We start from the raw sequence: 20,160 nt of genomic DNA, 5'->3' as shown, positions 1-20,160 counted from the left end.
GCTGAATGTTCTTCTAAATGCAGCTATCAAACTGATTATCCGAATTGTGCGTTATCAGTGGCACTAAGGGCTCCGAATACTGCCCATTCCACCAAGTTCCTTTCCCGTAGCTGGACCACCGTCGCTCGCCCTCCTATTAGTATTTTCATCCAAACATATAAGCAGCACACAAAGAGAAAGGGAGGCGGGTGAGGAAGCCTCTTGAAAAGAAGATCCTGCGTACCTGCTTGAAGAGGCGCAAAGAAATAAAGAAAAAGGAGCAGAGGAAAGCACAACACAACGCCTCACATCACGAGTAAAATGAGAACACAGTAGAAGACAGTGGGGTCCCGCAACTGAAAACTATAGAATAATTTAAGAACCTTATTCTTATTGACTTGCAGCGAGATCTTTCGGAAAGTCCGTGAGCGAGGTTTGTGAAAGATCAAACAGCCGTAGTTTGCTCAGCCGACGGCTGAAATCAGGAAATTATTAAAAAATTGCCCGAATGTTTGTTGTGGTCGAGCCCGGGTTTTTACGCAGCCATTCAGCGTAAACTTCACAGTTTAGACCTTCGCTGCAACTGAATGTAAGGCTTTATTTCATCGCAGGACACACAGCCCACACCACCCTTGGCTATTGAGCTACATTTCGCAAGAGTATGCCGGCAAACGGAAAAGAAAAGCAGAAAAAAAAAATCATTAGACAAGACAGAGAAAGGCACAAAAACGGTGCGAGTACCCTTCCTATTACTTTTTCTGTGTCTTGTGTCAGGATATTGTCTGGTTTCCCTTTCCGTTTGCTGGCATACTCTTACGAAATGTCGTGTCTCAACTCGCCCAATAAGCCACTCTAACGAACTCCTAGAATACCGTCCGCCAATGTTGAATGGCTTCCAAGCCACTGTTGCGTGACGGGCAACGAACGTGGCGATAGAGTCAGTTGGTCTGCTATGAAGATGGCACGCAGGAGAAATCCACCCCGCTGTTAATAGTCGATGCAGCAGCAGGTGATTAGGTGTTTAGCAGGTTACATGCTCTACCAGCATAAATTCAAGCGCAAACGAGTTAAAAGCACCTAGAGCGTATTGTTTCGTTTTCAAGTTCGGCTTAGTCTAACCTTGGCCTACTTTAGGCTCCAAAGCCTAGGCTAGCCACTCCGTAGCCGACGATTAGCAGTCGGCTACGGAGTGGCTATATGTCGTACTCCCATGCAATTACGCGTAACAGGTGTCGTGATCCTTTTCCTTTTCTTGATCGCGCTTTAAATTGTGTTGATGGTACGTAGTAGTGTTCAAACCTGTGCTGCTCCCCGAAAACTTGCGGAAACGAAACACTTTTGTATAAACCGAAGTGTCCAGAGAATAAAGACATGCGAAAACTATCCTTAAAATATATTACTGCGGCCTTTAGTGCAAGTAGAAGGGCCGTCAGAAATTGTCACAGAAGCTGGTAAAGCTAGTTAAATTTGCTAAGCGTATTACTTGATCTAGAGAGGCTACGCTAAATGGAACAGTTGACAGGACACATTTTCCCGTTAGCTTCGCATGAACTTCTTACTCATCACTATGAGAAGAGAGGATGCTGTTATGAACGGTGTGAGTTTTTCCAGCTGTCACCACTTAGGCTTCTTGTACATCAGCAGACCATATTATTTGCCAGTTAAATTCCTAATATCGTACCTCAAACTAATCATCTTTCGCACTTGGCTGCGTAGTGTTCCCTTCGGCACTCATGCTGTTATTCCAACAAATATGTGCATTACATGATATGACCAACTGCAAACTGCACTCCTGTAGCTCAACCGTAATTAGAAGGCTGGTGCGAAGTTGTTCTCTGGAGTCCTACTGCTGCGTTCTTCAAGCGAAGCTTGATATTGGCTCACAAGCTTCGGTGGCGCTGTCGTGGTCACGCAAAAAAAAAGCGGTTGCTCCCAGAGCAGGCAGCTCTGGGAGCAACAGCTCTGGGAGTTGACAGCCCCACCGGCGCCGGAGCCTGAGTCATTAGCAAGGGTTCCACCTGGATAGGCACGTGCTCACGCCACGCGCGCAACTAATCAGAGCCGTTTCGCTTCCGCCGGGGAGGGAAAGGGCAGGAAATGGTTTCGCGCGTTCTGCGCGGGCTTCGCTCCCGTTCAGTTCAGTCTCCTAAAACGGATGTGACGGCCACGCGTTGTGCGTTCCCCCGAGGAACAGGCAGCCTTCGACGAGCGGCAGAGAGAACTCACCCGTGAAAGGACTCGACGTCGGCGCGCCGATCCAGCCATTAGAGCCGTTTCGTGTGCGCTGCCGCCGGCTTCATTTCCACTCAGTTCAGTCTCGGAAAACGGATGGGACGGCCACGCGTAATGCGTTCCCCCCAGGAACAGACAGCCTTCGACGAGCAGCGGCGAGAACTCGCCCATGAAAGGGCTCGCCGTCGGCGCGCCGATCCAGCCGTTAGAGCGGCCCAAGCACAGGCAATCCGACAGCAACGAAAAGAAGGTACCAATCTGAGGGAGCGGGAGGACGAAGCAATCTGACACCGTTACCTATGGGTTACCTAACCGTGATGAAGGTCAGGTGCACGTAGGACAAGCTTCGCCTACCCCCATTTTCCGGTAGGGGAAGGGTTGGTCATTTATTCAAGCGAAGTTGCGCTTGTCATTTTACATACAATTCTTTCTAGGTGGTGGTGGTGGTGGTGGTGATGTTGAAGCAGGCGGGGTTAGCCTGGCATACATAGCCGGCAATTGTTCCGCCTGTTCCTCTTTCGAGTTGAGATCAGGGGGTGTGTCACCAGGTGTCGATGAGCCCCGTGTCTCGCAGGAAGGCTATCAGCAGTCGTTGCGCTCTTTTCCTGAATGCCGCGGGCCCTCCGGGGAAAACAACGTCTTCAAAGGTCCTGTGCGTGAGACCGCTTTTTTGCAGGTTGTCGACCAACGCTTTTCTTTCTGTGTGAAACTGTGGGCATAGCCAAATGAAATGTTCGATGTCACCAATGTCACCACAGAAAACACAGAGTGGGGAAGCGCGAAGCCCAGTCTCGAATAACCAAGCTGGGGTGTATGCGGAGTCGGTCCTGATGCGGTATAAAAGCGTCGCTTGTTCGCGTGTAAATCCATGAGTCACACAGGATTCGTGTGGATTATTGTGCATCTGTCTAAAGTGAAGGCGGATTGCATCCTTAGGGTTTTGAAAAGCTTTTGGAGCTTTCACTTTTGGGACACATGTCAGCGCTAGGCGTGCAAGGGCGTCAGCTTCCTCGTTTCCATCAATTCCTACGTGTGATGGAATCCACTGAAACCTTATGTTGAATCCTTTGCTCGTTAGGTCGTCAATCAGTGCCAGAGACTGCCTTGCAAATTTCTCTAGAGGTAGGCCCCGATGTAATCTTTGTAATGCTGACTTGGAATCCGTCAGCACCACGACATCTCGTGCAGAAAAGGCACGTAGTTTCCGCAAAGCCGCGGTGATTGCGGCGCTTTCTACTGTTGTAGAGGAAACTACGCGATCCAGTCGGCCAGACCATGACACATCAAGGGATGGTATGCAGAATGCCGCTGCACAGCTATCTGTTTGTGCGCACACCGAACCGTCTGTGTACACTTGTAGATGGTTTTGAAACACAGTGCTCAAGTGGTCCAGCACAATAAACTTGGCTTCGGCAGTTGAAATGGTGCGTTTCGTCGGTAGGTGGGGTACAGTGAGGCTGCAGGTAACGTCTGGAAAAGACCATGGCGGGTCAAGGCGACTTCGTTTAGGCCATTCCAATCCTAAAAATCGGAAGGTGTTCAGCGCCGCATGGAAATGTGAGCGAGTTCTTGATCTTAGCCGCCGGAGAAGCGCCGTGCCTGCGCGTGACTCGCCCAGCCTTAATAGCTGCGTCAGCAAGGCCTGAGATGCCAAGCGTGCTTCTTCCCTTTCAGTTATTAAAGTGGAGCTGTCTTTTCATCTTCCCTCCGATTGGCGAGTGCTGACAACAGCCGTCTTGCCTTGTGGACAACTAGAGTCACTGGGTGTGTGCTCGAATATAAAACTTGAGAAACTGCGTATTTGAAATCGGGTACGTGCGCATTCCTGGCCAGTCCCCCAGAATGGGTATGTGCCACTGTGACAATAGTGATAAGCCTTCAATGTGGTTATATACGCAGTTATCATTTTTAAGCTCTCCGTAATTTTTTTAAATTCGCGCAAGAACTCCTCTGAGTGTTGTGTAAGTATGCATAAGCTTTATGCCACTTGCTTATCTCCACGCAGCCCGATGTCATTTGATCCTATGAAATTTGATCCGACCAGTATAAACTCTTATGAATCTCTATCGGTTGTTATCAACCTTATCGGGCTGGATCCGAGCCTTATCAACCCTTATCGGCCGGTATGAACTTCATCGCAATTGATTTGATCCTTATTAACCCTTATATGTCCTTATCAATTCTTATCGGTCCTTATCAAACTTGATCCGACCCTGATCAACTCTTAGCGGTGCTTATTAACCTTATCCTAATTGATCCGACCATTATAATCCCTTATCACACTTTAGCACTTTATGCATCCGCGTCGGACCATTACCAACCGTAATGAGACCCATACAACCCCTCATCACTCCTTATCAACTCAATGACTGCTTATCTGTATGTGTTGCGCGAAGTGGAGCGCATAAGCCCTCGGGAATCGGTGGCATTTCGACCGGTGAAGGAACGTCCCAACGGAAGGTGCATTCCGCGACTACAAAAGCGCATTGACATAAAATGCATCGGCTTGGCATTAAATTTTCGCAATAACGGAAATTTGGTGATGTCTACAATGGTACAAGTCGGCTCTACGCGCGCTCCTAGAGATGGCTTTTATTCCACCACCGCCAAATCTCTCAACAAAACCTCCATAGAAACTGTTCTCCTTTGACATTTGTTTTGTACTGCCGGTACAACACATTGATATGGTTCAGATATATTCACCTTGTGCAACCTCGGGTGCTAAGCCTAAGACACTCGGCTCCTGTGCGTGGGATCGTAGGTTCTAAATTCACAACCGATTACGTTTTTCTCTTCTAATTTAATTTGTTTGACATATTAATTGTTCTATAGCGATTCGTGATACGTGAGAGATGGACGGACAGACGGGTTTTCTCGTCGGGTAACCATAGAAATGCTTTCGCACTTAAAATCGCCTGTTGCAGATAAGAAAACTGTAGCCCTTGATCTGGATTATTCAGAAATGTGGACATAACTTGCACGATAAATTAGATTTCATATTTAGTTAATTAGAAAATCCGCTAAATAACTTCCTATTATTTATTTTATGGCACCTATTGTAATTAATAATTGCAGCTGGTGAGTTTGCAAGACACACCCATTTTGAATGGATTTCCCGAATGACACCAGTTTGGACATATGCTGCCTCACTCACAGTAGAAATGCACTATTGGTCCACTCCCTTTTTTACCAAAACGACCTTTAATGCGTTGTAGCACAAAAGTAACTGGAACGCCCATGTATTTCTTCCCACACGTTGGGAAATAATATATCGAAACTGGTGTCATCCTGGAAATTCATTTCAAGTAGATACCTCTTCTTAACTTACCGGCTACGATTCGTAAATTGCAAAATGTGAACAAAGCAGTTTATTGTGAAGTTTACTAATCAATTTTCGGTAATTAACTGAATACCCGCATGTGTTTCGATTTCTAGTGCTAGTAGCATCCGCCCCTTCGCATAATCCAGCATGAGGTGAAGAATTATGCTATATGCAACAAGCCATATTTAGAAATTTCGGAAAACTAAAAAAAAAAGATGAACACGTATTACACGTCGTACTTCTATGTGCATACATCTGTAGTTACCATTCTTCAACCGACAAACGTCGCCCATCTTCTCGGTCCTGGTGACAGAGAGTTGACATCTACTAGTCACGAGGCTGTGCCCGTGTCACCCGCTACTGCTTCTGTATCGCTAACTCACACAAACTTGGCGTCATTTAGACCCCAAGTTGGACCTGCAACTGTCGAAGGTACGGTGCCATAGGTTAGTGCTTTTCGAATCCGAGTATGGGCTCTTCAAGGATATCAGTAAGCTAGCGTTCATGACTCAATAATGCCTGTGAAATATGCTGAAACCGATTATCGAGTTGGAAACTTGAAAGTTACTGATCTTATTAAAAAATCTATGACATTTGTGAAATGCCTGTATAGTATCCTTGCATTAAGCAAAAAAGACTTTTCTAGGTGCTAATCGTTCGACAAGACAACATAAAATTAGCTCAACGCAAATAACCAGACCGATCGAAGGGAACGTAGTATCAGCTTTGTTTTTTGGGGCTGTGAGATTCCGAGCATGAAACGTGGGGTCAATCTGAAAGTTCGATTATACGGCAGTGCAATTCAAACCTTAAAGGGACGAAACTAGCCAAGGTTGACGACTGGGCGTGTTGGTATAGGGATACTAAAGGGGCACTAAAAGCAAATAAAGAGACACTAAAGGCAAATACTAAGTCGACGTGGACTGCTTAAATACCATCCCAGAAACCTCGCAACGCTTGTTTCGCGCCAAGACTTAGTTTACTAGAAGAAGGGTCCGAATGCCTTTTTCCAAATTCAAATCTCCCGCCACCCAAACGGAGGAGTAGTGACGTTGCATACGCCATCACCAGCCTTTGCTGCCAACCGTCGGTGTATAAAACGGCGCCCGAGAGATGGCGGTGCCGAGTCAAGACAGAGCGGTGGATTCGCCGCTGCAGCTGCTTTTTGGTCAAGTGGCGCAGACCGTTCGAGCATCCCGCGACATCACATGGAAGTTGAATTCCCTGCTACTTCCAGTTTGTGCGAGTTTCGCGAGCCAGCCATACCAGCGCAGCATTACGCGATCAGGAAAGTATATTGAAACGCGAAAGCGTAGGCGGCGGAGAGTCGAGCGCAAACGAAACTGTTAGACCGCCCGCGTCGTTGTCAACGGCAATTTGAATGAGCTATTTCTTTTTCTTCTAAAGATGAAATAGAACTGGACAAGTAGCATTGTGTTTCATCTTATAATACAACACAGGGATGTTTTTTTTTTGCAGCGAGTAGTTGAGCACTAGTGGCAGACTTTAACTGAGGAGTGCTTTCGTCATCGGACAAGTGCTTAAATATTCCCGGGGGAGTCTAATCATGTCCTGCATTTACCTCAATTTCTCGATGACTAAGGCCCTGTTTGCGATAGTATTGACGGCTTAGAGATTCTGGAGAAGTAATCTATGACTTTAGTTTTACTTAGCGTTTGCCTTTATCGTCCCTTTAATCTTGATATCCCGTCCAATGACATGTAGAGCGAGACCAATTCGCTCGGAAAATTCGAGCGAAGTAAAGACTGACTGATTATTGTGATGCTCACCATCTTCAAAGCAAAACAACGTATTCTTTTCAATGCACAAAAAAAAGAACTAAGAGGATCACGTTTCAGAATATCTGAAGATTACTCCGGCAACACCCGTATTGCCCGTAAAAATCTTGTAGAATACGGCACATCCCAAGGGAAAGCTTTTAAGCTTCGTCGGGACAAGCATGATTACAGATAACAGGAGCAACGTATTTGATCCCGCCAACAATAGAGTCATCCCATGTAAAACATAGCTACCTGGCAATGCCTCCGGAAACACGTGTGACCCTTTCCCATTTCTTTAAAGAAACATCAGAAGCACTCTTCCGAAACGTGATTCATTTCAATACCTTGTCGAAACAACTGAATGTAAGATTAATTGCGCTTACCCAAAAATGGCTTACTTCGTCTGTTGATTCTGAAGTGTTCTCCATTTTGCCCGATTTTGATATTTTTCGGTGGGATCTAGACGATAGGCGCGGCGGTGGTGTTACGCTGGCTACACACCGTATTCTTAGCTGCTCATCAATCGACATAGCTAGGCCAATCGAAGCCGTTTTCCTGGTTTCTAGATCTTCATATCCACCTGTTATATTCGGTGCATGCTATCGCCCTCCTGACGCTGAACCTTCCTTCGTTGTTTCGCTACGCGAATTACTTTGTTCTGAAAGTCCAATCACCGTGATGTTTCCATGAGTTTATACGGCAATTTTAACCTTCTTTCCAGAAACTCGTTTGATCTGCTATCGTCTACATCAAGGAATAAGGAAGAATGCGAATTTTTGAACGTGTGTCTCACATTTGGTCTACTCAGCTAATGTTTGAAGCAAATAGACTTACTGATGAAGGCGCGCATAGTAGATCTCTTGTTCACGTCACATCTTAATTATGTGTCGAAGCTAACAGTTTTACCTGCGTTGAGTGATCGCATAACAGTCCACGGTTTCATTCATTCCAAGCTACTACACCCTGAAGAAGAAAGGAAATTAACGTGTTACAATGAAGGGGATTATGTCAGCATGAGTAGAGACTTAGCTGAGTTCTGCACCTAATTCCGAGTTGATTTTCTGGGTAGATCAGTTGAAACAAACTGGCTATTGTTTAAAAACAATGTGCGTGTCCTAATTAATAAATACATACCAACCATTTATGTTACACAGCACGTATCAGCCCCTTGGTTCAATAAAAAAACATCTGAACAAGAAAAGAAGACGCATTTTCGAGCTGCCAAGAATTCAAACAACGCATGCGCTTGGCAAGATACAGCGTGGCGGAAAAAAGATTTCAGCGCTTTGCAGCGGCAGCTAAGCAACGATTCTATTCTACGACATTACCTCCAATGTTGCACATTCAAAGCAAATCCGGAAAACAATAAAACCAGGCCACCATAAAGCTGCCGTTATGCGACCATCACAATAGTCCTCTTCCTGAAGCAGACGTCCATAATGTACTCAATGACTTTTTCTTCTGTATTCACCCTCAAACCTAATGATGAACTGCCCTATTTTCCAGAATTTAATTACCCTACTATGCCCGACATAATATTGACAATCGTAAGTTGTCATCATCTACAGGCATCGATAGAAGAATTAACTCTGAGGTGTCAAAAAATACCAAACATAGTACAAGCGTCTTCCTGTCTCATGTTTTGCAACAGTCCCTGTCATTATGAGTGGTGCCACAGGACTCGAAGGTGGCAAAGATTATCCCACTTACAAAGAAAGGTACTACGTGACCACGTAACAGCTGTCGACAGATTTCATTAACGATTATGCCCTCAAACCTTAATAAAACACGTCATTTCTCCACATGTAGCCAAGTTTCTAATCTCTGCTGGCTTCTTTCACCCACAGCAACATGGCTTTCAGAAAGGTTTATCCTGTGATATCCAGCTTGCATTATTTATTCATGACATCAGCTCAAGCACTGATCGGAATATTCCCGTAGACGCCCTTCCCTGCACTTCCAGAAAGCATTTGACAAGGTGCCACACAAGCGGCTATCCCTTAATTCCTCACATCTAAATCTTTGTCTTCGGCTGGCTGTGTGACGCCCTCACGAACAGGAAACAGTTTGTCTGTACTAATGGACATACTTCCTCGTTAGCACCTGTTATATTCGGAGTTCCTCAAGGCACCGTCCTCGGATCATTAGGTTTTCCAATTTTAATCAATGACCTCCTTTACTAACATCTCCTCCTATATTCGCCTTTTCGTAGGTGATTGTGTCCTTTACCCTCCTATCCATAGCTTCTATGATAACATTTTCCTTCAAAACGATTTACTAACTGTTGGAAACTACTGGCGTATAACTTGGTTATTGTCTTTAAGTGTCAGGAAAAGTTAGCACATCTCCTTCCTCCGCCAAGCTTCCTTCGAAGCACATAGGTACGTGGGTTTTGGCTCAATCTCCTTCTACCGCCAGGTTTCCTACGAAGCACATTGGTAAGTGGTTTTTGGCTCTAAATTATCTTCATTTTCATTGTATAAGTGCCTGGGTGTCGCAGGCACTCATGATCTCAACTGGTCACATCACATAGCAAGTATAACATACAAAGCTCACCGTGTCCTTGGCTATGTCCGCCGTAACCCCTTTCTCACGTAAAACTGCAAACGTACCAAATGTTTGTCCCAAGCTGGAATACGCATACGCAGTTTGGGACCCGCATCAGATTAGCCTACAAAAAGCTGTCGAGACCAACCAAAACCGCGCTATTACATTTGTTTTCTCAGATTATTCTCACTATTCTAGCGTTACTGAACTAAAGCAGAGCTATTCCCAGTCTTGAGTGACGCAGGAAAATAGCGCACCTGTCCCTCTACCATTAGTTTTATCACTCGTTTCTTGCTCGCTCGATTATCTTACCTGCCCATCGCCTTTCGCTCCGCAACAGTCATTCTAAAGCTGTATAGTCACCGCCTGCGCGCCCTACTGCGCATCTCAACTCATTTTTCATTCGAACAGTGAACGACTGGAATCATCTGCCCACCATTGCTGTGCACCACTGTAATCCCAGCCACGTGAAGTCATTCATCGAAGACCTCGCACAAATGTAACAACCCACCCCTCATATAGACTCCCACACCAGGGGCATTTGAGGTATCAATGGGTAAACAAGTAAAGTACAAAGAAGTTGACCATAGCAGCAGTAAATGACATGATAGCAGCTTACCTTCGAGTCTCTTTCTTGTTCAGAAGCATTATAGCGAGATTGCCCAAGCATTCCAATCACCATGATTCAGCACGATTTATATGGCGAAACAAGAAGACGCAACATCGCTATAGCAACTGGACTGACGACATCACATTTCGTTTAAAAGGCTTTATTAAATACGAATACAGTATTTGTTGAATCATGTAAAAAAATATTCCTTTGAGATGAAACTTCACCCAACGAGCTTCGTAGCAACCAGGGGCGCATTGAAATACCCTGCCAAAAATAATGGGCTCATTTTTTTTGACGACATTAACTTTTAAAATTAGCATCGTCCTTAGTGCGCCCCTGGTTACTACGTCACAAGGCATCCCACTTTCATGACAGCTATATACACACAGACACACTGGCCGTCTTTCCAAAGCACACAGGTTAGTCTGGCAAAAAAATAAATAAACAAAAAGCAGAGATAAACAGAATCTTCGGGCGAGGCTAGGACGTCAGTGGGTCGTGTGATCGCCATTCACTTCACTGAGCAATCGCCGGCAGCCTCGCTATTAATGAAGCAGCGCGGCGTGTCTTCAGAACGCCCACTCTGACATTGAAAACCGTTCATTGCCACAGTGTCAATGACACGCCCACCACTCTTTTACCGCGTGTTGTTGTGACATACGGTTGAAACGTCTTCACAGTGGATGTCTGCCGTGTTTTCTAGATGTGCTGTAGCAAGGAGTACAGGGCGTTTGCTTCCATAGTGCCTCGAGAAAAACTGAAGGCGCAGGTTGCGGAAACAACAGGTGAGGCCCACATTGTTTACGTTCTCTTAAGCGAATAGGCACAGGAAAATAAATAAAACAGCTACAGCTACTCCATTTAGTGAAAGAAACCCGTGTGCACGTACATGTCGCGGGCGCTATCAACTCGTTGAGTAATAAGGAGGCAGACAGCTGCCTCCAGGTTCGACCTCCTGATTACGATAGTGAGCGGTGCGCTGCGTATTTTCGTGCCTGTTCCTGTGTCCTCACTTTTAGCTGAGATGTACAACAATCATGAAGTTGTCATGCACACTTAGTAGCGACACATTCAGACGCACATTCTTCGAGGCTGCGTAAAAGAACCGGGATGCCGTTGAGTCGTGCCTTTATGGGGATGTATAAAGGAACATTTGTTGCTTGAATATAGGGGTAAGTTTTAATGAGCAAGGTAACGCCACCAGGAACGATGTACTACGTGCAACTAATGCACAGGGTGGAACATGGTATGTATGATGCAAACGCCGTCGATCGATGTACAGCACCTTGCTGGGCCGCTTGGGATGAAGATATGTTGCATTGCACGAACATGTCAGTGTTAGGGCAAGGGCGCCCACGCAGAAGCGGTTGAAGCATGAGCCATTTCTAGCTGCGATAAACGAAAGGCAATGTTTTGACGCATGTTTGGACAGCGTGGTTGCACTTGCGCCACACTTCATTTCTGCGATTCACTTGGAAGGTCAAAGGCAGCTAAAGACCTGTACAACGTAAGTACGCTGAAATATTACCTAAAGAGACATTGCAGTTAAAAACACAGTATTAGAACCTTTAAAAACTAGGAATATTTTGTGATAAGGTACGCATTTAGAGCGCATCGAGTGGAGGGGAATTTTCCCAGGGAAATGCAAGGCACGTACGTGATACCGCACTAATATATGTGATGTTCAATTTCTGGTTAGCTTTTTTTTTAAATTCTACCATTGACATGCGTGTAACCATGGCCACGTACAAGTACCCCAGCCTGGGGCGATTTTGCGTTTTGTTCTCATCTATACAACTCTTCGGCGTCGTGATGGAAATCACAGCATCTGAGTTGACAGCCGCATTGCGTTCCATCGCCTTTTTTTGCAGATGACGTGCTTCGAGCGGTTTTCTTTCATTGTTTGTTCATAGCTTTTCCATTAACGCCACAGCTAGATAAGCCGAAACTTTCTATAGGCCGGTTTTTTGTTCCTTTCTCTTGTTTTTGTAAAATCTTGCCGCCACGTCCACCGCACAATCATCTGCTAGACTTTGGTTTTGAGCTGTCCTCGCCTTTCACCACTCCTGCGACGGGATCAGAAATAATCAGGATGCCTCGACCACGCCTTTGCGAAGCAAGAGCAGAGAACAGCCGGCCAAGAAGAGGGTATTAATCCACGATGCCGAAATGGCCCTGGTGGTTCCGTTGCAGTCAGACTGGCAGTGCGTATCGTAGACGTCTCCCAGCAGATCCCTGGCTGTCTGAGTGAGGGTATGCACCAGCACAGACACCTCTTCTTTGCAGCCGGCCTCGGCACTCGCCTGGTGCAAGCATCGCTCCAGCTGGTCCATGGAACTGCGTTTAGACAACCGCAAGGGGTAGAGAAAGAAAAGGGCTAAGGAACTCGGGTTAGCATGTCTTTGATTTAGGCTGAACGAACGTAGTTTAAGGGCAATCGGTTAAGCGAACAATGTGCGAGAACATGAAGCACTGCGTTGCTTACTGCTGGTTATAACCCATGTGGTGTGGTTACCTAAGCTCTCCGGTCTAGACTGAGGCGCTTCTGCATTGAAGGAACGTGGCCTTCGCATGCCGTGTGTGACAACATCGGACAGCCGATGTTATCACCTCCGGCAAGCGGGAGCCTCGGCGAGCTGCCCACCCAAGAACCAGACCAGGTTCTAGCTTTAAGACCCCTGCTGCCCCTTTGGTGACCTGGAAGTGCACCCCGACCAACCAATCAATCAATCAATCAATCAATCAATCAATCAATCAATCAATCAATCAATCAATCAATCAATCAATCAATCAATCAATCAATCAATCAATCAATCAATCAATCAATCAATCAATTTCCTATTATTTTTACATTGCACACAAAGGGACGATGCAGCGGGTTCGCTGACACACCGGCAAGGCGTAGAGACGATTGATTACACCAAAGTATACTAATTAATCACACGTTGCTGACACTTTGTACTTGCGCAAGTGAGAATCGGCGCACGGTTTCCAGCGAGCATTGTGAACGAGCTACCAGGAATTTTCGCATTGTAGGTTACAGGGATACGGCACTGCTGCCGTCGCTGGTTGGAGCTCAGAGCTTTGTTCAGTGCGCGACGCGGCACGTCAGTGCGGCTCCACTGATCTGAATGCATTGTTTCGCTTTTGGGCTGTTTTGGCCTAGTAAATGTTTTCCAGACTTTCCAAGTTCAAAAGTTAGCTTTTTAGAATACAATGTTGTCCTTTTATGCGGATAACAAGTTAACTGAGCCCGATGAGATGCTGCCTAAATCTATGATGTCACGGTGGGGGAACTTCAAGTTGGCGTTGCCTCTCGTCTTTCGGTTTTTTCTTCTTTGCTGACCTATTAAGCCTTTTCTCATGCTAAGGGTGCCTTTTCTTCGTATTGTAGAAGGATAGTTTACTAGTACAGCTGAAATTATATTTATATTTAGTGTGCCTGTAAAGAGGAAGTTGCGGGACAACGAGAAATAGTATAGACTATCAAATAAGTAGAGATAGTATAATGGGCACATGTATTGCCAACAATAGTCTACCTAAGTAGTAAACAAATCTGCCACCCAACGTTTTCGTAGTAGTTGAATGATTGCAGGGCAATATGTGCGATAGAGCAACTCTTCTATCAACCTCTGCAGCGATGGGCGTGTCCTCTTTCTTTTTTTGATGGCGGGTCTGTTCCTGCGCTGGTACCCGTTCTGTTGATGTACAAGGCTGTGTGACTTGAATGTTAGCCTCAACGAATAACGTTCGCCCAGGCTTTTTCTTCGTAAGGTTCGCTTTCCCTGGTTGTCTAACTGCAACGAAATTTCCCTTTGGCGAAATTGGTAATAAGTAGTTTAGAACGGCAGAAGGTGCTGGCACGTAGTAGGGGCACAACATTGGGTTTAAATGCTCAAGGTAATAAGTCGAAATATTCCTCCACGCCACTACATCTTAAGGATTGTAGTGGCTCCTGAAGGTTGCCCTGAGATCCAGTGGGTCTATACTAGTTACACGTGCAACCAAATTATGAAGGTCCACTGAAACACTCCCTCCCAAGAACAGGAGTTGGCATTCCTGGTAGCAGTATTAGGCCACTAACTCCCCCCCCCCCTCATGATTTTGCAATTTACCCCTGGCCTTCAGTCCCCAGCGGCTGTGGAGTCCCTGACCTAGGCTGTGGTTAGACCTGCGATCGAGCAGAGGGTGCTAAGCATCCCTGCATCAGGGAAGGCCGCCATTGGAAAATGAACTTGGAAACGTTCAACATTGGAACCCTGTCGATGCGTCTATCTTCACAGGGCTCTTTGAGTAATTATCAGGCAATGCCTGGAATATCAGTGGGCTTAGTGAGGGATTAGGAGAACTCGTGACGCTTATTCAGTGCTGACTAATGACCACAAAGCCACAACTAATGGCCTCTGCTACAAAGGCCTTCCAGATAAGATGGAATATTGGGTAGGATTTCTCGTTCATAAGGGCATAGCGGGTAACATTGATTAATTCTACAGCATTAAGGAAAGTGTAGCAGTCGTCGTAGTAAAGTTGAATAGAAGATATGGATTAAAAGTTGTACAATACAATGCTCCAATGTTCAGTCATGATGACGAAGAAATAGAACAGTTCTATGAGAATGTTGAATTAGCAATGAGAAAGGTGCAAACTCAGTATACTGTTGTCATATGCGACTGCAGTGCGAAAGTAGAGAAAACGCAGGCTGGGGAACAGGCAATTGGGAACTACGGCATCGACTCTAAGAATATTAGAGGGGAGATGTTAGTGGAATTCGCGGGAAGGAATTTACTCCAATTAATGAATATCTTCTTCCGGAAGCACAATAACATGAAGTGGATCTGGAAAAGCAGTAATGGGGAAACGAGAAATTAAACAGACTTCATACTGTTTAGTATGAAGTCTGGTCTGTTTCAGTTTAGGAAGTGTTATGTAGGGTAAAGGGCAGTGACCATAGGTCAGTGAGGTTAGGATGGCTCTCAATTTGAAGAGATAAAGAGCAAAGTCCGTCAAACGGGAGCAGGTCAAATCAGCGCTTAAGATATCCCTTCGATGGAGGGGGCCCTAATAAGCGGCGACCAGCATAGTCAGCAATCAGTGTGTCTGTGTGTATATATATATATATATATATATGTATATATATATATATATATATATATATATATATATATATATATATATAGTCAGTGAAGCGTTCAATAACACGATCCGGGGCAGTGAAACAGGGCAAAGAATAGAAGCACGCAGGCAAAAAAAGAAAGTCATGAGCCATTCCACTCTGTAAAGGTGGATGACTAGCGAAGTTGTTTAGCATACAACACAGAGATCACACGGAATTTCGAACGTAGATACGGACTCATTTACCGTGATTTTTATAGACATTCGGGTGGACGACGGGACCGCCGCCCCGAGGAGCCGGATGAAACTGGACACGCGTGACGTTTCGACGGCACCGCCACCACGGAAGAGCGGAAGGGAAAGAAACTAGATGCGCAAGCGCTTAGGATGCCAACTGCGGACGCAGACATGGCCGACGCGGGTCAAGAAAGTAGTATCTGGTTTATCAGTTTAATATCTGATACAGGTTGTATTTGGACTCAAGATATTAAACTTATTTTTGCAAGTTGGCGGAGTGCTTGAAGCCTGCTTCACCTCCGCCGCGGGTCGGCCCGGTATTGCGCTATCTTCGGGATGGACCCACAGTTTTTGGCTGGAAGTTAGCCATATACAACTCACAAGCAAGTAGGTTCACGCTCAAGTGGCTCGGGATAAAGTATGCTAGCTGTGCCAAGAGTCTTAATTAGTCGAGCAAGGGTGGTTACCGTCATGTGCAGTGTTTCGGGGAAATGCATGCAGCAGTACGATGATACCAGTTGTCCTGTTTTTTCTCATGCCTCATCAACAGATTATTCGCGATTAAATCATTCAAAAAACTGGAGTTGGAATTCTGCCTCACAAGGCACTGCTGGCAATAAAATCAACTACAGCGCTTGACGAATGGGTACCGCAGTGCAACAGTTTACCTGCAAAGGAGGAACCAAGCCCCTTCTTAAAAGATGGAGGGGGTGGGGCGAGCCTCCCCCCCCCCCCCCCTCGGGCCTCCCTTACTTTAAGCACTGGGTCAATTTAGACGCAGTCCGCGTAAAAGCAGATGAATTGCGGCTGGTACTAACCAACAAATATGCAGACTTACAACATGAAGATAAAAATAATAAGCAGTTAATGAATGAAACCGCAACTGGACTTATATCAGAAGAAGCAAATGCAGTGGGAGGTAAGGCATTAAGCAAATAGGTAGGTAAGCTTTCCCAAGTCACAAAAGCCTCAATAAGGAAACGACAAAACGTGATACCTTTTATACGCAATGCCTCATGACTTCAAGTGTACAATACAGTTGGAAGACTGCCAATATTATACTAATCAATTAGAAGGTAGAGGGTAAAGGACTGAAGTATTATAGGCCTATTGAGCCTGCTTTCTGCGTTGCATAAAATATTCACCAATGTAATTTCAGGAAGGATCAGCAACACGACTTGAATAAACGAAGACAACAGGCTGGCTTCAGGGAGCGGCATTTAAGAATTGATCACGCCCATGTCATCACTTACGTAATCGATAAATCTGCGGAGTATAACCAAACTCTCATAGATTGCTTTCATGGATTACGAAAAGACATTTGATTCAGTAGAGATGCGAGGACTCATGGAGGCGTTGTGTAATCAAGCAGTGCAGGAAGTATACTTGAATATCTTGGCCAATATTTATAAAGACTATACAACTACCTCAATTTTCTACAACAAAAGAAAAAAAACTGATCAAGAGAAAGGTCAGGCAAAGAGACAAAATCTCTCCAATGCGATTCACTGCACGCTTAAACGTATTCAAGCTATCAGACTGGAAAAGCCTAGGAGTGGGGATAAACGACGAATATCTCAGAAACGTTCGGTTGGACGATGACACTGTCCTGTTCAGCAACACTGGTGATGAAATGCGACGAACGAATGAGGACCTTAACCGAGAAAGTGTACGAGTCGGGTTATAGATTAATATGCAGAATACAAAGTTAATGTTAAATAGCCTAGCAAGAGTACAAGAATACCTACTAACCAGTCAGTCTCTACAGCGTGTGGCGGAGTACGCTTATCTAGGTCAATGACTCACTGTGACCATAATCATGAGAAAATTTACAGAGTAATACTTAAGAATGGGTTGCACCGCGGCATGCGTTACCAAATCGTTACTGGGAGCTTACCATTGAAGTGTACAAACATTGCATTTTACTGGTGCTAACATATGCAACAGGCTTTTGGAGGTTAACAAAGAAGCTCGAGGTCAAGTTCAGATTGAGATCAAACCGCGAGAGAGCAACGGAACGAAAAATTTTAGACGTAACCTTAAGAGACCGGAAGAAGAGCGGAATATGCGAATCAGAGAGGAAATGGAAATAGGTGACATTCTAGTCGACATTAAAAGAAAAAAAAACGGAGCTCGGTAGGCCATGTAAAGCATAGCCCAGAGAACCGGCGTGCCATTATAGTCATAAAATTGGTCAAAGAGAGGGTAAGGGCAGTCCAGAACAGCAGAAAATTAGGTGGAGCGATGAAATTCGGAAGTTTGCAGACATAGCTTGGAATCAGCCAGCGCAAATTGGAGAACGCTGGGAGAGGCCTTCGTCCTGCAGATGACATAAAATATAGGGTGATTATGATGAATACTGTACAGAGAGAGAGAGAGAGAGACAGGAAAGGAATGCAGGGAGGTTAACTTGATGGGCGCCGAGGAAGTGCGGTTTGATACACTGAACTGCGAAGAGGTGTTGAGGGATCGATGCAGCAACCTTGGCAAAGCTGCAGGAATAATAACTGCATGATTTTTCTTATTTCTCATCATCGTCGTAATCATTATAATCGTCATCATCAGCCTATTTATCTCCACTGCTGGACGAAGACCACTCCTAGCGATCTCAACTTACCCATGTCTAGCACCATCCCTTTAGCAACCTGTAAATAGTGACACGTGTACTTGTTTATCTTTATCGTAGGATCGCGTTTCACCGTCTAACAAACGTTATCGCTCAGGGCAGGATGCACCTGCATGTATCGGAAGTTTCTCGAATGTTATAGATCGTTCTATGAGCTGTCCATTGTCACCGAACCCTGTGCAATCTGATTGTATGCGCGACGAGAATTGTGTAGAACTTTCTGCAAGACACGCGGCCACCAGCGATTACTGTGGAACCTTTGATGGCTCACGTATAAAAACCGACACGCTTCACCGTCCTTTCAGATTTTCGCCGATCGCCAACTGTGTTCGCCGCCATCGTTGTTCTCTTATTGCAGCCTGCTTTTGAGGGCAGAGGCTCGCCCAAAAAATGCAAGTTTCGTCATTCGCAGTTTTGCTGCTTCCTTAACCGTCTCTACTACGTCACAATAGCTTATACCCAAGCCGACGGCAGGTGCACCTGGTGTTTAGCGAATATGAAACATGTCCCAGCACGTCACCTCAGAGGTTTTTTTTTTTTTTCAGCGCAACGCGGCAGCCATAGGTCACGTCGAATCTCGGAGGTCACGTCGGGGAGCGGTGCGTTCTGAGTTCTGCGTCACTTCCGGTGAAAGACAATGGCGGCGTTCTGTTAGGTTTCGTTACGAAAAATGTCTACTTTTGAGAGTCTTTCGAGACGTATCCACTTGTGCTAAAAAAAAAGGATGTTGCACGGCTGATATATATCGCCACTATCCGAAACTAGGCTTTTTCCGCGATTTGAAATTTCATTGCAGTTAGCAGTTAGCCTTTAGGTGAACGTAAGGAACCCGAACATGATCAAGACGAATTGCAGATGACGCGACTAACCAGCACGCCTGGTGCAAGTCCTCCGGATTAGACCGGTTGAACGACCGCTGCGCCAGCTGGCTTTTGAAGCTGCTGCCGCACGTCTTGGTGTCCTGGATGGCCTGCTCAGTCTTGCAGCTGGACCGGGCGAGGGCTGCAAAGAAAAAAAAAAGAAAGCAAGAAACATAATAATTGCAAAGGCTCGGTGATGTCGTTGATGAGAAACCTATTTAGTAGATTAACTTCCTGACCAAAACCATTACCGAGGGGGGTTAGAATAATAATGAAAAACAATTACAAGAGCTTGTCCTGTGAGAGGAACCGTAACTGCTTCTTAAGGCGCCTCCAGGAGGCGTCAGCGTCAACGTACTGCATCTCAGCGCCGTCCTCAGAGAGAGGGCACCGCGGTCGGAAGTGAAGCAAGGAATGGAATTAACAGAATAAAAGGAGGTTTGCGATAAATTAAAGGGCATAGTACTGCTGTGCATAAACCGGATAGGGATGCCTGTGAACAGGGTTAAGTTGGGAAAAATTCGTCGATGGCGACAATACTTGCGTAGCATGTATTGTATTCAAATGGCGGCATATATATATATATATATATATATATATATATATATATATATATATATATATATATATATATATATATATTACTCTTAGAGTAAAAAATTACCTTTTCGTTTTAATGCAACAAGCCTAATTGAATTCGGTGCAGTGGAAGGCTCCTCTTAAAGGGAACGCAGCCTCTTCGACATTTCAATATTGTTTACTCCTCACACTTGCCCTGGACGCTTGCAGACCGGTTTCCTTATCAGCATTTTGCTTAACAAGTCATTTGGGATATTTTTCTCCCAATATAC

General features: G+C 45.3%; 1 protein-coding gene and 1 pseudogene across 1 annotated transcript in view; one reads left to right on the top strand and one right to left on the bottom strand.

Moving 5' to 3' along the window:
- Positions 1 to 10,615: 10,615 nt before the first annotated feature.
- Positions 10,616 to 20,160, bottom strand: part of LOC126546287 (uncharacterized) — a 62,600-nt gene continuing 53,055 nt past the window's right edge. Inside the window, exons 2-3 of the mRNA XM_050194452.3 lie at positions 19,319 to 19,451; positions 10,616 to 12,811 (exon numbers count right to left, since the gene is read on the bottom strand). Coding sequence (XP_050050409.1) covers positions 12,562 to 12,811; positions 19,319 to 19,451 — 383 coding nt within the window. The 3' untranslated portion in view covers positions 10,616 to 12,561. The remainder of the gene's footprint in view (positions 12,812 to 19,318; positions 19,452 to 20,160) is intronic.
- Positions 15,995 to 16,174, top strand: LOC126546499 (U2 spliceosomal RNA; annotated as a pseudogene).

The sequence above is a fragment of the Dermacentor andersoni genome, chromosome 10 (genome assembly GCF_023375885.2).
Source record: "Dermacentor andersoni chromosome 10, qqDerAnde1_hic_scaffold, whole genome shotgun sequence".
NCBI lineage: Eukaryota > Metazoa > Arthropoda > Arachnida > Ixodida > Ixodidae > Dermacentor > Dermacentor andersoni.
This window is presented reverse-complemented; position numbering and strand designations above follow the sequence as displayed.